This window comes from Trichosurus vulpecula, chromosome 3, assembly GCF_011100635.1.
Source record: "Trichosurus vulpecula isolate mTriVul1 chromosome 3, mTriVul1.pri, whole genome shotgun sequence".
In the NCBI taxonomy this organism is placed as follows: Eukaryota; Metazoa; Chordata; class Mammalia; order Diprotodontia; family Phalangeridae; genus Trichosurus; species Trichosurus vulpecula.
Genome location: NC_050575.1, coordinates 225,166,872 through 225,180,266, shown reverse-complemented (window position 1 = coordinate 225,180,266; position 13,395 = coordinate 225,166,872). Strand labels below are relative to the sequence as shown.

The 13,395-nt window shown below is 37.9% G+C and overlaps 1 protein-coding gene across 2 annotated transcripts in view; it reads right to left on the bottom strand.

Moving 5' to 3' along the window:
- Positions 1-4,227: 4,227 nt before the first annotated feature.
- BCO1 (beta-carotene oxygenase 1) overlaps positions 4,228-13,395 on the bottom strand; it is a 172,801-nt gene continuing 163,633 nt past the window's right edge. For both annotated transcript variants that reach the window (XM_036752323.1, XM_036752322.1), the window contains exons 10-12: positions 12,739-12,833; positions 7,708-7,819; positions 4,228-4,516 (exon numbers count right to left, since the gene is read on the bottom strand). In XM_036752323.1, coding sequence (XP_036608218.1) covers positions 4,326-4,516; positions 7,708-7,819; positions 12,739-12,833 — 398 coding nt within the window. In that variant the 3' untranslated portion in view covers positions 4,228-4,325. The remainder of the gene's footprint in view (positions 4,517-7,707; positions 7,820-12,738; positions 12,834-13,395) is intronic.

Below are 13,395 nucleotides of genomic sequence, written 5' to 3'. Positions count from 1 at the left end.
CATTTTTCCATCATGAATACTTTAGAATTGTCTTGGATCATTGTATTGATTAGAGTAGCCAAGTCTTTCACAGTTGATCATTATTACAACATTGCTATTACTGTGCACAATGATCATCCAGTTCTTCTCACTTCACTTTGCATCAGTTCATATAGGTTCTGTCATGTTTTTCTAAAAGTATCTCCTCATCATTTCTTATAGCACAATAGTATTCTGTCACAATCATATGCCACAACTTGTTCAGCCATTCCCCAGTTGATGGGCATCTCCTCAATTTCCAATTCTTTGCCGCCACAAAAAGAGCTGCTATAAACATTTTTGTACATATAGGTCCTTTTTCTTTTTCTTTGATCTTTTTGTGATATAGACCTAATGGTGATATTTCCTGCAAAATTTCTAGAATGGAGCATCCCAACTAAAATACCATCTTCTAACAGGAAACAGTTTCCAATCCTCAATTCTATTGCCTTCGCTCTATTAATTATTTCCTACTTATCCTATATGTAGCTTGCATAAATACATACATGTGTGTATATATATATATATATACATACACACACACACACACACACACACACACACACACACACACATACTTCTGTGTGTATGCTAGTTTATCATCCCCTTCTCCAATTAGATTGTGAGTTCCTTAAGGGCTGGGACTGTCTTTTGTCTCTTTTTGTATCCTCAGAGCTTAGCACAGTATCTGGCACATAGTAGGCACTTAATAAATGTTTATTGATTGATAAACATCTAGAAAAGGAAGTAGTGATTAGAAATTAGACTTGTTCTGCTTGATCCTACTAGCCAGAACCAGCAGCAGTGGGTGGAAGCTGTAAAAAGGCAAATTTAGACTTGAGTAAAAGAACAGCTTTCTAACAATTATACCTGTCCAAAACTGGAATGGAATATCTTGAGACATAGCTCTTCCTTAATAGAGGTCTTCAAGCAGAGACTGGATGACCACTTGTCCAGTATGCTGTAGTGTGGATACCTTTTAGACATGCATTGGACTAGAAGATCAATGTGGTCCCTTCTAGCTCCAAAATTCTTTGAGTCTATTATGAACTACAGTTTTAGAGGTGAAAAATGAACATTTTTCAAACTGCTAACCAGCTTCGAAACTAACCTTTAACTTTTAAAAATAGCACATTGAGGAACAACTGAACAAATTATGGCATATTATTTAGTGGAATACTGGTGGTGGTTGTCCTTTGTTCTTCAAGAGTACCAAAATGACATCACTATGTTAGAGTCAAATTACAGTGTGTCCGACTATGGCTGATCAGATCAATACAAGCTCGGAATGTTCTACCACAGGTCAGGATGGATTCTCTAAATTTGCACATCTCATATTTCTTTTGAGCTACTTCATTTCTGCTTTACTCATAGAACACAGCACTTTCTCTGATGAGGGCATGTCATGCTGGGCAGTCCTGTGTCAGTGCCTCCCATGTTACATAATTCCAAAGTTCTTCAGAGAGGAGAATACTACTGTTACAAGAAATGATGAAAGGGTCAGATTCAGAGTAATCTAGGAAGACTCGTAGGAACTAATGCAGAGTGAGGTAAGCAGAACTAGGAGAACAATGTATATTCTAAAACACAACATTCTAAAGGCAACTTTTTAAAGACTTAAGAACTCTGATTAATGCAATGACCAATCATGTCTACAGAAGACCAATAGCTCATGCCACACACACTCTAAAAGAGGTAATGGACTCCAGACGCAGACAAGTATTTTTTTTTAATATGGCCTATGTGGGGATTTGTCTTAATTATGCATGTTTGTTACAAGAGAATTTTTTAAAATGTTTTCAATGTGGGGAGTGGGGTGGAGTAGGTAGAAAGGAAAGGATACAAACTTGTTATTTGGAAAAAATACAGAAAAAATCTTAAAGCCCATGTTTAAGTTTAATATTTCCAATGAAAAAAGTCGTAGACCAAAGACTTTTTTTTGTATTAGGTACTATAAGACTGAGGCAGTTCTAGTATTTTTTTTCTTTCTTCTGAACTAGTAGATTTGGCCTTATAATATAAGCTAAATTAGGAATGACTGAAGGTTTCTATATAAACTTGATATGATTATTGTTTCTATATAAATTTGAATTCAGTTGATATCATTACCCTGCTATACCATTCAGTGATACCATTACCCTGTGAAGTAATAGAATTTGACAAAGTTTTAGAAGTATTATTATGTATCTCACAGTGGGGGACTTTGTTTATGGTTTAGCACCCTTTTGATGTGTGCTCATATTCCTGATTTAGATTCCTAGAAGGCAGCTACCACCCTCAGGTTCTGGGGTAACCTATGTGTCTGCAGTACTAAAACTATAGTTCATAGGTAGGGAATGCTAGTAAATGTTTAACAACTGACTCAAAAAATGTGTACATGACATCCTTTTAAATTTAATTTGCAATATGATCATTTTCCTCATCACAGTCTTAAGACTAGACAATCAACAAAACAATAAATCAAACCCTGATTTGTAGTGTTTGCTGATTTTTGAGGTGTGAATACTCACACTGAAATTTTAACGATCCCGAACTATTTTGAATTGGCTCCAGCACACAACTTGTTCATAAGCCTCCACTTATATCCTTAGCTTTGATAGTCAGTCAGTAGACACAAGTAGCTCAAAGCCAAGGCTTTGACTAAAATGGTATAGTAAGAAAAGTAAAACATTTCCTTCCAGAAACCTGGGGCACAGTGTCCCTCAAATATATCAATGTCTTTAGGAAGGGTAGGTGCACATTTGGAGTATAATAATAGTGAGATACAAATGTAGGAATGTATGAGCCAAAACAACTCACATCTCAAGAACTGAAAGTCCTCAATGTCCTTTATCTCATCATGGAGTTCTTTAGCCCGTTCCCCGTGAGCACAGTGTCTCTGCTGGTGGGTTGCTTAGGTGGGCTCCCATCATCTACCCCTTCTCATAGTTCAGTTCTTCATTGGTACAGCTAACTCTCTCTTAAGTGTATAACCAGCTCTCTCTGCTGTCAGAGGTCCCTCTCCTGAAAGCCATTTGAATACTGCCTTTCTGTTTCTGTGTCTGCTTGGAAAGTGTTATTTCCAACTTGTCACTTACCCTCTTAGGGCCTACATTCTTTCTCAGCTGCTGGTTCCTGCCTGAATCGTGTCCAGGATTGTGACCGATTTTCATGCAGCCAATCCTAAACTTGCTTACTAATTTCACTAGAGAAAAATTTTCACACTTTATAAAGGGATAATCAGTGCATGGAGTTTGTGGGAACCGATTTACTGAAACTGAGGGCTGAAGGTACCTGGAAGTTCTACAAATGAAATTCTTAAATGACAATGCACAAGTTTCCTAATTGTGTAGTTTTATAAACCTAACTAAAAATGCCAGACCAGGATTTAGGAAGGAGAGAACCTGTATTTAGTCAAGTCCTTCTTTAACAAATTAAAATATTTTCCTTCTGATAAATATTTGCATGTTCCTAATGGGTAAATCCTTCCCTTCTATAGTTAGTAGCATTGCAATATTGCTTTAATGGAGTATATAGTTTATTGTAGTGAAAATTTTTGTGTAATGGTTGCTCAAAAAGTTTCCTTTTTCTTCAGTGCTAGATACATAGTATTTGCTCAATAAATATTTGTTGACTAATTTCAAGCCAAGACAAAAAAGAGGCAGTATGATATATCTGAAAGAGAATTGAATTAGACTGTGTGTCAGGAGAGAGCTGCATTCAAATCCTATCTCTGATACCTATTTCCTGTATGACCATGGATAAGTCACTGAACCTAAACCTCTCTGAGACCTTAGTTTCTTCATCTGTAAAATAAGGATAATAGTAGTACCTACTTCTCAGAGTAGTTATAAAGATCAAATGAGATAATGTACATAAGTGCTTTACAATTTTTAAAGTATTATCGAAATGTCAGCTATTGACATTACTATTTTTTAAACCAGACTTGTAATTTCACTGGTATGAGAATCCCCTACACCAGTGCAGGTTAGCAATTCACCCATGAGTTATAGTCTTATAGAGTTTCCCTGGGCATTAAAACTTAAGTGTCTTGCTACTGGTTACTTAACCACTATGTGTCAGAAGCAGACCTTACAAGCCTTCTCAACTCCAAGGCTGACCGTCTGTACACCACGCCATGCTGCCTCTAATTGTTATTATGATTTAAATGAAATAAAAGGCATTGAATGTACCATCCCAAGAATAACAATCAAATAAAACTGTACCAAGTAAAGAAAAAATTTCCAGGTTTATGACCCTATAAGATCCCACTCAGTTTGCCTATTCCCAACTATCAAAGTAGCATCACTATAGGCCAGTCCACTAGATTAGTTCCTAAACACATTGTCCTCTGCCTCTTCAGGAGAACCCACAGAGGGAATGAATAGCCCATGTAGATCCAGGTGTATCTCTGTATCAACTGATGCCCGAGCCAATTCTGTAAATTGTTTTGCATCCAGTATGAGCAGAAAAGGTGGTTTCTTGGGATCAGTGGAGACAATCACTGACAATATAATACCTTTAAAAGAAAAAAATGAACAAGTTTGGAAAATGGAGGGGTATTTTTTTCTATTTCCAAGATGAAAAGAATCTTCATTGATGTTGAAAATCTGAGCCTAAGAAAAACAATGTAGTTGGGGTAACCAAGATTTAAATCCAAATAAGAAAACTTGTAGGCAAAACTTAGACTTTTCTTATTTTGATCTTCAACATTCAAAGCAAAAGAATGACCATTAGCTTGGGCCATCTTGACAGTTGCCTCTTTAATATGAGGCAAGGACATAACAATGCTATCTAGTGTAACTTTGGAATACTTTTGAAAGGTCTGATTGTGATTGGCTCAGAATAGTTGCAGATGTGACTTTCCTTGTGCCAGTGTTGAAACCCCTATTGCTACTAGCATATATGCTTCCTCATTGTCAGCCCATTAGTAGAAAAACCCAAAGCATATAAGACATTCCACACAAATGGTTGGAGAAGCAGGCCCAAGTAGAGATCTATGCTTCAGGCCCAATGTCCAAGACAGAGCCCCCGGAGGAGGTTTCCTAGCTTCTGCTCCAGAAATGTTTAACTGGATGGAAGGAAGTTTGTAATCTGGTTCTACTCTTGTAAGGGAGGAGGTATTAGCATTGTATACTGGACTTGGAGTCAGGAAGACCTGGGTTCAAATCCTGCCTCTGACCCTTACTAGTGTGTCACAGGAAAGTCCTTAATTACTGTGTGCCTCAGTTTCCTCATCTGTTACATAGGGATGATAATATCTGTAATGACTACCTCATAAGATTGTTGTAAGGCTCAAATGAGATTAAAATAATGTTAAAGAATATACAAATGTCAACTATTATTATTAATGCTGAAGTAAAGTTGAATCTGAGAAATAAGAATTAGGGGTGGTATGCTGTGTGGGTCTATGGACAAACCTGATGGATTAGGAGGATGAGCCACAGGTGCTGTTGTGACTCACAATTTGCTGAATTCCTTTCTTAGTGAAATAGATTTCACTTTTCAAATCTTCATGTCACTTTTTTACATTTTCTCCTTGCCAGTGTCATGTAGTGGAAAGAACATTGGATTTTGATTTAGAGGACCTGAATTTGAATCCTGTTTCGGCTACTTCCTAACTATGATTTGGAACAACCATGACTGGTCCTCAGTTTTGTTTGTTTATTTTTTGTTTATTTTTGTGAAATGGGGGGGTTGGACTAGTTGACCTGCAGCTTGTTGGATGGCCAGTGACTAGACTGTTGAGGTAAACATATTGGCATGTTAGAGGAACAGCACAGAGGCCAAGAATCAAAGCTTGAACCTTCAGTGATTACAAATTAGGTGTCTTTCTGCACCTCCATGTGCTTTCCTCACTGTGTGTGGTAGTTAGTAGGGGCATTCTTATCCCTGTTTTACATGGAGGGAGCTGAGGCCCAGAGCAATGAAGTTACTTGACCAAAGTGAAACAGCCAGTAAGTCTGTAAGTTGTGGCTCAACTTTATATCTTGTAACCCTGAGACCAATGCTCTTGCCACTATCATGTTGCTATGTGAACTGTAGGAGAAGGTTTTGGGTAGCAAAGGGATTGAGGTAAACCTCTAACAGGGTGCTCTCCCATTTCTTCCTATTTTGACTGAAACTGGATGGCTCCATCAAAAGGTGGAAGTGCTGTAAGATACTGCCTGCTATAAATGTGGGGTATAGAATATGATTTTCTGGAATATCTGTTTTTCTTGGGTCTGATTAGTGTCATGCATGTGTCAATGAATCTGACCATTGTTAACAGAGTTTTCTTTTAGAAAGCTAAAAGGGCCCTTAGAGACAAGTCATGAATGAAGAAACTAGGACCCAGTGAAGTTAAATGACTTACTCAAGGATACACACAGAAGTCGACTAGAACCCAGATCTCCTAATTTCTAGCCCCTTGATGTTTTGATATTATTCAAACATTTTAAAACACTTTAAAGTTCCTTTGTTCCTTTCTATAAATCCCCCATATCTTTGTTGTGGGGTGGAAGGAGTAGCATCTCCACTAAGATTTGGGACTGAGGCAACTTTTTGTTACCATCAGAATTGGCCTCCAATTGCAACTGCCTCCAGCCCTCAATATTATGCATCTTTAAGGAGTGTGGAAGAAAGCGATGAAGTAAGACCATGGGGGTAGATGAATCACAATAGAAGTAGAGACATATCATGTGAAAAATGATTCTATATTTACATAAGGAGAAGTTGAAGACCTCTCTTCTCCCCACCCCTACCCCCACCCTTAACATCACCCTACCACCACACACATACATCTATAAGGGACTTCATCCCTATGAAGGGTCATGACCTTTTCAACCTGGATCCACTTAGGGTTACATAGGCAGTAAATGTCAAAACTAAGTCTCAAACCCAGGCTTCTGGACTCTTATGTCCAGAAAACTTCCCATTACAGTCTAAGGGTTCTTAACTGGGATCTGTGAAATAGTTCATCTGTCTCTCCATCTATTGTCTATTATTGTATTTCAATATAATATATCTCCTTTGTGATTCTACACATTTCTTTTTATTCATTTAGAAACTATTCTGAGAATAGGACTCTCTAGACTGTCGTAGACTGTGTCATGACACAGAAAAAGTTAAGGACCCCTGCATTACACCATGTTGCCTTTCATGGATTTCCTCTATCTGCCTGCATGCTGTGTGTGCCCCTGGAGTATCTGTAAACATATTCTTTCCCCCTTCCCTTTCCAACCCAGTAAAATGTAAGTTTCTCAAGGCCAGGGACAGTGTTAGTTTTTAATCTTTGTATTTATTCCGAGTGCCAAACACCTTATATATAGCTAAGTAAAAGCTTAGAGATAGGGACAGAACCTATGATTAAATTGGTATAGGAAGCTCCTAGATGAGGATCCTCCTTCTGCCAATGCAGGTTGGCTCTTTCTCTGCCATTTACAATCTTACTGAATTGCCTAAAGAGTGAGAGCTGAAGTGACTTCCCTGGGGTCACACAACTAGTTTATCAGAGGTGGAACTTGAAACCAGGTCTCCCTGGTTTAGAGACCAGCTCTGTATCCACTAGGATGCACTGCTTCTTAGTAAGTCAATGCTAGATTGAATTGAATAGGTTTGACAGGGAAACAATTAAATTTTCTGACCCTCCCAAATTAGTTGCTTTGGAAGTTGATTCCATGGCTTACTGTGAAAACAAAGCAGAGTATTCATGAGGCCAAAAGCTCTTACCATCATCTTCTTGTTGTGCATTAGGGGCAGGCACAAACACAGGCTCAGCAGGCCAACAGTGCTCCTCCTCCCATTTTAATGATGACTTTGTCAGAATATCAAATTTCGTTATCTGTGTATTTAAAGGAAAGACAAATAGTGACTAAAGTTTTGTGATACTGTGTTTTTTATATCTGGCATGCAATCAGACTTTCAAACTAACACATTTAAACCTGGAGTAAACATTTGTGGAAAGTTTGAGCATCTGTATAATGTTGACAGAAGAGCCACAGGTCTGGTGTCTATTCCCTATGAGCTTTATAGTAGAAATCCGTCTCATAAGGAAAAGAAAATCCTAAAACCTGAAAAGGTTTTACTTGCATCTCCAAATAAAACTTGAAGTTAGCTTTTTCAGCTCTATGTTAATTGACAGTTATGTCCATAGGCCAGGAAACCAGTTAGATTAGGCCCACACCTGGCAAAAGGGAGCTGATGCACAGTTCTCCGTCATCATTGACAAGCTGACATGTGGACATTGTTGGTTTTGTTGAGTCCCTGTGTTCCTCCATCCAGTTATGGCTCAGTGTTTATTTCAACTAAAAGGCTTTGTAATTAAGTTGCTGTTCATTCATTTTTCATCTTCCTTTCTTCCATGACACCAAGAAAGAGCCATTTTGCCATTCCACCACCATATTAACTCTAGAGGATTGATTGTTTTTCTTTCTATATGTTTATAATTCCTTTGCATGAATTCAAAAGAGTATTCTCTTTCATTTAATATCTTCTTCACCTTACCATGTCTGCCTTTATTGTGATCTTCTCAAGCTTCTCCCAAGTGTGATAGAAAAAGGTATCACTTTTCTTTGAATTGAGTTTCCCCATGGTACTAAGAACCAGGTAATTTTGCAGCTGAGGCAAGAATATAAAGTTACATCACCTAACCTAAAAGTATGGTATACTTGGGAGAGTAGATGCATATTCCATATATTTTCTTCCCCTGTCAACCTCATGTAGCCAAAGTAAATGCTTCTTTTGTCCCACCCTTGTTATGACTCTGCCAAGAACCTATACCTTCTTGACCCAGAATCACAGGATCTCAGGGTTGAAAATAACTTCAGAGGTCATCTACTCTGTTCTATACCAGAATAAGAATCCACTCATCAACGTGCAGCTTTTTCTTGAAGACTTCATGTCCCAATTCAAAGTGGCCTTGCTTCTTCATATATCTTCCTTTTTTCTTTCATCTTCTACATCTCATTGACTCCTTCCCCTCTGCTTTGTAATATCCCTAGTTCTCTTCAACTTTGAAAAATTTATTATTTTTCTATACTCTTTAGCATGCACAAAAGAGAGACTCAGGGAGAACACAATACCTCTCTAAAAGTATTTGAAGGATTGTTGTGGAGGAGGGATTAAACTTGTTCTCCCTGGCCCTAGTGTTAGAATTAGAGACAATGGGTAGAGGCTTCAGAGAGACAGATTTAAGCTTGATATTGGTTGGGGGTGTGTGTGATGGAATAAAACCTTTCCTAACAATTAGAAGTATTCAAAAGAATGGGCTGGTTCACAAATTATTAGGATACCTTCCAGTGGAGATCTTCAGTTGGTTAAATAATCCCTTGAAGGAAATTATGTAGAGATTTTTAGATCATGTACAGGTTGGATTGGTTGAGGTTCCTTCCAACCCTAAGCTTTTTTCACTTTATGCTGACCACTCTAGACACTGACCTATTTTTCTCTTTCCTTTCATTGCTAAACTGTCTCCTGTGAGTGGTTTCTATGTACTGCTTTCATTTCTTCAAACAAGGATCCATTATTTTGTCATTTTAGGTTTTACCCCCATCTGATGCAGATCAACATTTTTCTGGGTCTTTGTGAGTTCTAGTGGCCAAAACATTCATCACCTGTGGCCAACTGAGTTATGAGTTTAGCTATGAGTAGTAGCTAGGGGTCTTCAGTTGGCATTCACTATTGTCCCTAACTAATCCTCAAAACCTTTCCAAAGCTTGCGCTTTACTGGCCTAGCCTTCAAAAAGCACAGAGTCAACACCATACTGTGAGGAAGAATTAGAGTTAAACGTTTAGTAGTTGATTCCCTATTGAAAACTCCCTGTAATGTAGCTTCTTCCCCTAACACTTCCCTGAAACTACTGTCTTAAAAGTTCACCAACAACTTTATAGCTGCCAAATCAGAGAATCTTAGCATCTAGGATTAGAAGGATCCTTAGTGGCTATCTAGCCTAAACAACTCCCAAAAGAAATCACAAATACAATATAACCAACAGTGGTTTTCCAGCCACTATTCAAAGACCTTCAATGAGAGGGAATCTGCCACCTTCCAAGGCAACTCGTTTCAATTTATTATGACATCAAGCCTGAATTTGCCTCTTTGTAATTTGTATGCATTGTTCCTGATTCTGCCCTGTGAAGCAAAGCAGAACAAAGTTTTATCCCTTTCCCATGACAGCCCTTCAAATGCTTAAATAAAACTATCATGTTCTCCCTTGAGTCTTCTTTTCTCCAGGCTAACCATAACCAGTTTCTTCCAAGCAATCCTCATACAACATCAAGGTTTGGAGTCTTGACTCCATTTATTTTCTAATCCTTCCCCAACTATATTTTCCTCAAAGGATTCAAGGTCCTTCATCATCTTGGTTTCTCTCCTTTGGATACTCTCTAGCTTATAGATGTCCTGTTAAAGTTATGGCGTCTACCTATGGGTACCAAAATACTTAGATTTTGTGGTGGCAAAGAATTGAAATTGAGGAAATCTCCATCAATTGAGGAATGGCTCAACAAGTTGTAGTCTATGATTGTGACAGAATACTATTGTGCTATTAAAAATGATGAGCAGGATACTTTCAGAAAAACCTGAAAAGAATTACATGAACTGATACAAAGTGAAGTGAGCAGAACCAGGAAAACATTGTACGCAGTGACAGCAATATTGTACAATGTTCAGCTGTGAATGACTTAGTTATTCTCAGCAGTACAAAGATCCAAGACAATTCTGAAGGACATATGATGAAAAATGTTATCTACTTCCAGAGAAAGAACCTATGGAATCTGAATGCAGATCAAAGCGTACTGTGGTTTTTTTTTAACTTTCTTTTTCTTTTTTTGTCTACTTTTTCTTTCACAACATGACTAAGATGGAAATATGTTTTGCATGACTGCATATGTATAACCATTATAAAATTGCTTGCCTTTAGAAAGAGGGGGGAAGGGAGGGAGAAGGAAGAGAATTTGGAACTCAAAATTATTTTTAAAATGAAGGCTAAAAATTATTTTTATGTGTAATTGGAAAACATAAAATATTAAAATTTTAAAAAATAAAGTTATGATGCCTAGAACTGAACACAATACTCTATCTCTAGATAGAGTCTGACTAGGACAGAAAAGATTATCACTTCTTTATCACTGGAAGTTATACCTACCTTTTATGGCTGCCACATCATACTGCTGATTCCAACTGAGCTTATAGTCCACTCAAACCTGAAGATCTTCTTCACATAAGCTGCTAACTATTCCTCCTCAGTCCTGTACTTGTGAAGTTATTTTTTCAGTCCAGCTGGATACTTTATACTTATCTTAATTGAAACTCCTTTTAGATTCAGCCCCATGCTTTAGACCATCAAGATCCTTTTGGATCCCAACTCTATCATCCAGTCTGTTAGCTAGCCCTCCCAGCCTTATGTCACTTGTAAATTTGAGAGCAGGCAATCTCTGCCTTTACCCAAATATTGATAAAAAATTTGAAACAGAACAGGGTCAAGCACAGATCCCTTAGGGTACTCTCCTAGAAACCTTTTAAGTTGACATTGGATCATTAAATAACTACTGTTTGTGTTAGGCCATTCAATCAGTTATGAATCCATCCAACTGTTTTATCATCCTGTCCAGATCTCTCCATCTTTTGCAGGATAGAGTTTTGGGCCTGCAGTTTGGAAAACCTGAGTTCAAATACTGCATCAAATGCCTTTGCCTGTATGACCCCAGGCAAATCACTTAACCTCTTTCAGGCTCTGTTTCTTCATCTGTAAATTAGGAATAATAATATTATCTATATCACAGAATTGATATGAAGACCAAATGAAACTGCATACATAAAGCACTTTGTGAACCGTATACCACTCTATAAATGCTAGCTATCATTATTATTATTACAAATACTTTGTAAATTATATCTGTATCATATCTCTATTCTACTAGTTTAGTAATTTTCTCAAAAAAGGAAATAAGGAAGTCCAATGACCTTTTCTCAGTCCTCAATACTCCTTGAATTTCTGCCACATTTGACAATACCTCTTTCTTGCAACTCTCTCTTATCTTAACGTGTGACACCCCAGTAATCTTGGGGGCAGCTATGTGGCTCAGTGGATAGAGTTCTGGGCCTGGAGTCAGGAAGACCAGAGTTCAAATCCGGCCCCAGACACTATCTGTGTGACCTTGGGCAAGTCACTTAACCCTGTTTGGCTCAGTTTCCTCACCTGTAAAATGAGCTGGACAAGGATATGGTAAGTCACTCCAGTATCTTTGCTAAGAAAACCCCAAATACAGTAACAGAGAGTTAGACATACACTGAAATGACTGAACAACAACAGCAATGCAGTATCCTATTTGTCCTCTTGCCTTTTCTGACCCCTCTTCTGTCTCCTTCACTAGTTTCTCTTCTTTATTATCCTTTTAATATGGATATTTCTGAAGGCTTGGTATTGAACTGCTTCTCTTCCTTTTCAACACTATCTCCCATTGAGAGTTGAACCATTTTCATGATTTTAGCTATTGCCAATATGCTAATGACTTGGAAATGATCTCTCTCCTAAGCTTTAGTCTCTACTAGATACTTAGATATCTTGTCACCTCAAATTCAGTGCATTCAAAACATCACCTCCCTTTCTTCTTTGAATTGGCACCCCCTCCCAGCTTGCCTATTTTTGTTATTGGCATCAGCAGTCTTCTATCCATTTGGGTGTGTCCCACTTAGAAGCAAATTGATTCATCATCACAGAAACCAGTGTGTGATATTTTAATGACCTTTAAATATGTTACCTTTGTTGGAACTGGATTCCACTGCACTTCCGCTGCATAAATGTATCTGTATTTTTTCCCATTATGAGCATAATTAATACGGGGCAGCTCAATCCCTAAAAGAAAGGTGATTCATCAAATGAAGAATTAAAATAGACCATCAAGGAGACATCAAAAGGAAAAGGATAATTCACATCTTCATTGGCAAATTCTCCAGCCTTGTCTCTGTTGTGGATCTTAATGGTTTTAAGCTCACATGTATGTGGGTCTTAATGGTTTTAAAAAGGTGCTTTATCAAGATAAGCAACAGGACATTAAGTGGAAAGGCACAGGCATTGGAGTCCAAAGAGCCATTCTGATTCCTGACTCTGCTCTTTATGTGCACCGTAACTTTGGGCAGGTGACTTCTCCTTTCTGGGCCTTGATTTCCTCATCTATAAAATTATGGAGTTGGGTTGGAGAGCTCTAATATGGTGTCCAGCTTTGCAAACCTATGTTAATTTGAGCTTTACAACAATCCTGTGAAGTAGATAGAGATTATTATCCCCATTGAAGATGAAAATGAACATCAGAGAGATGGAATTGAATTTCCAAAGGTCAGTGGCAGATTTAAGACTCAAGACCAGATCCTCTGACTCCAATCCTAGGCTCTTTAGCCATAGCACTACCTAGCACCCT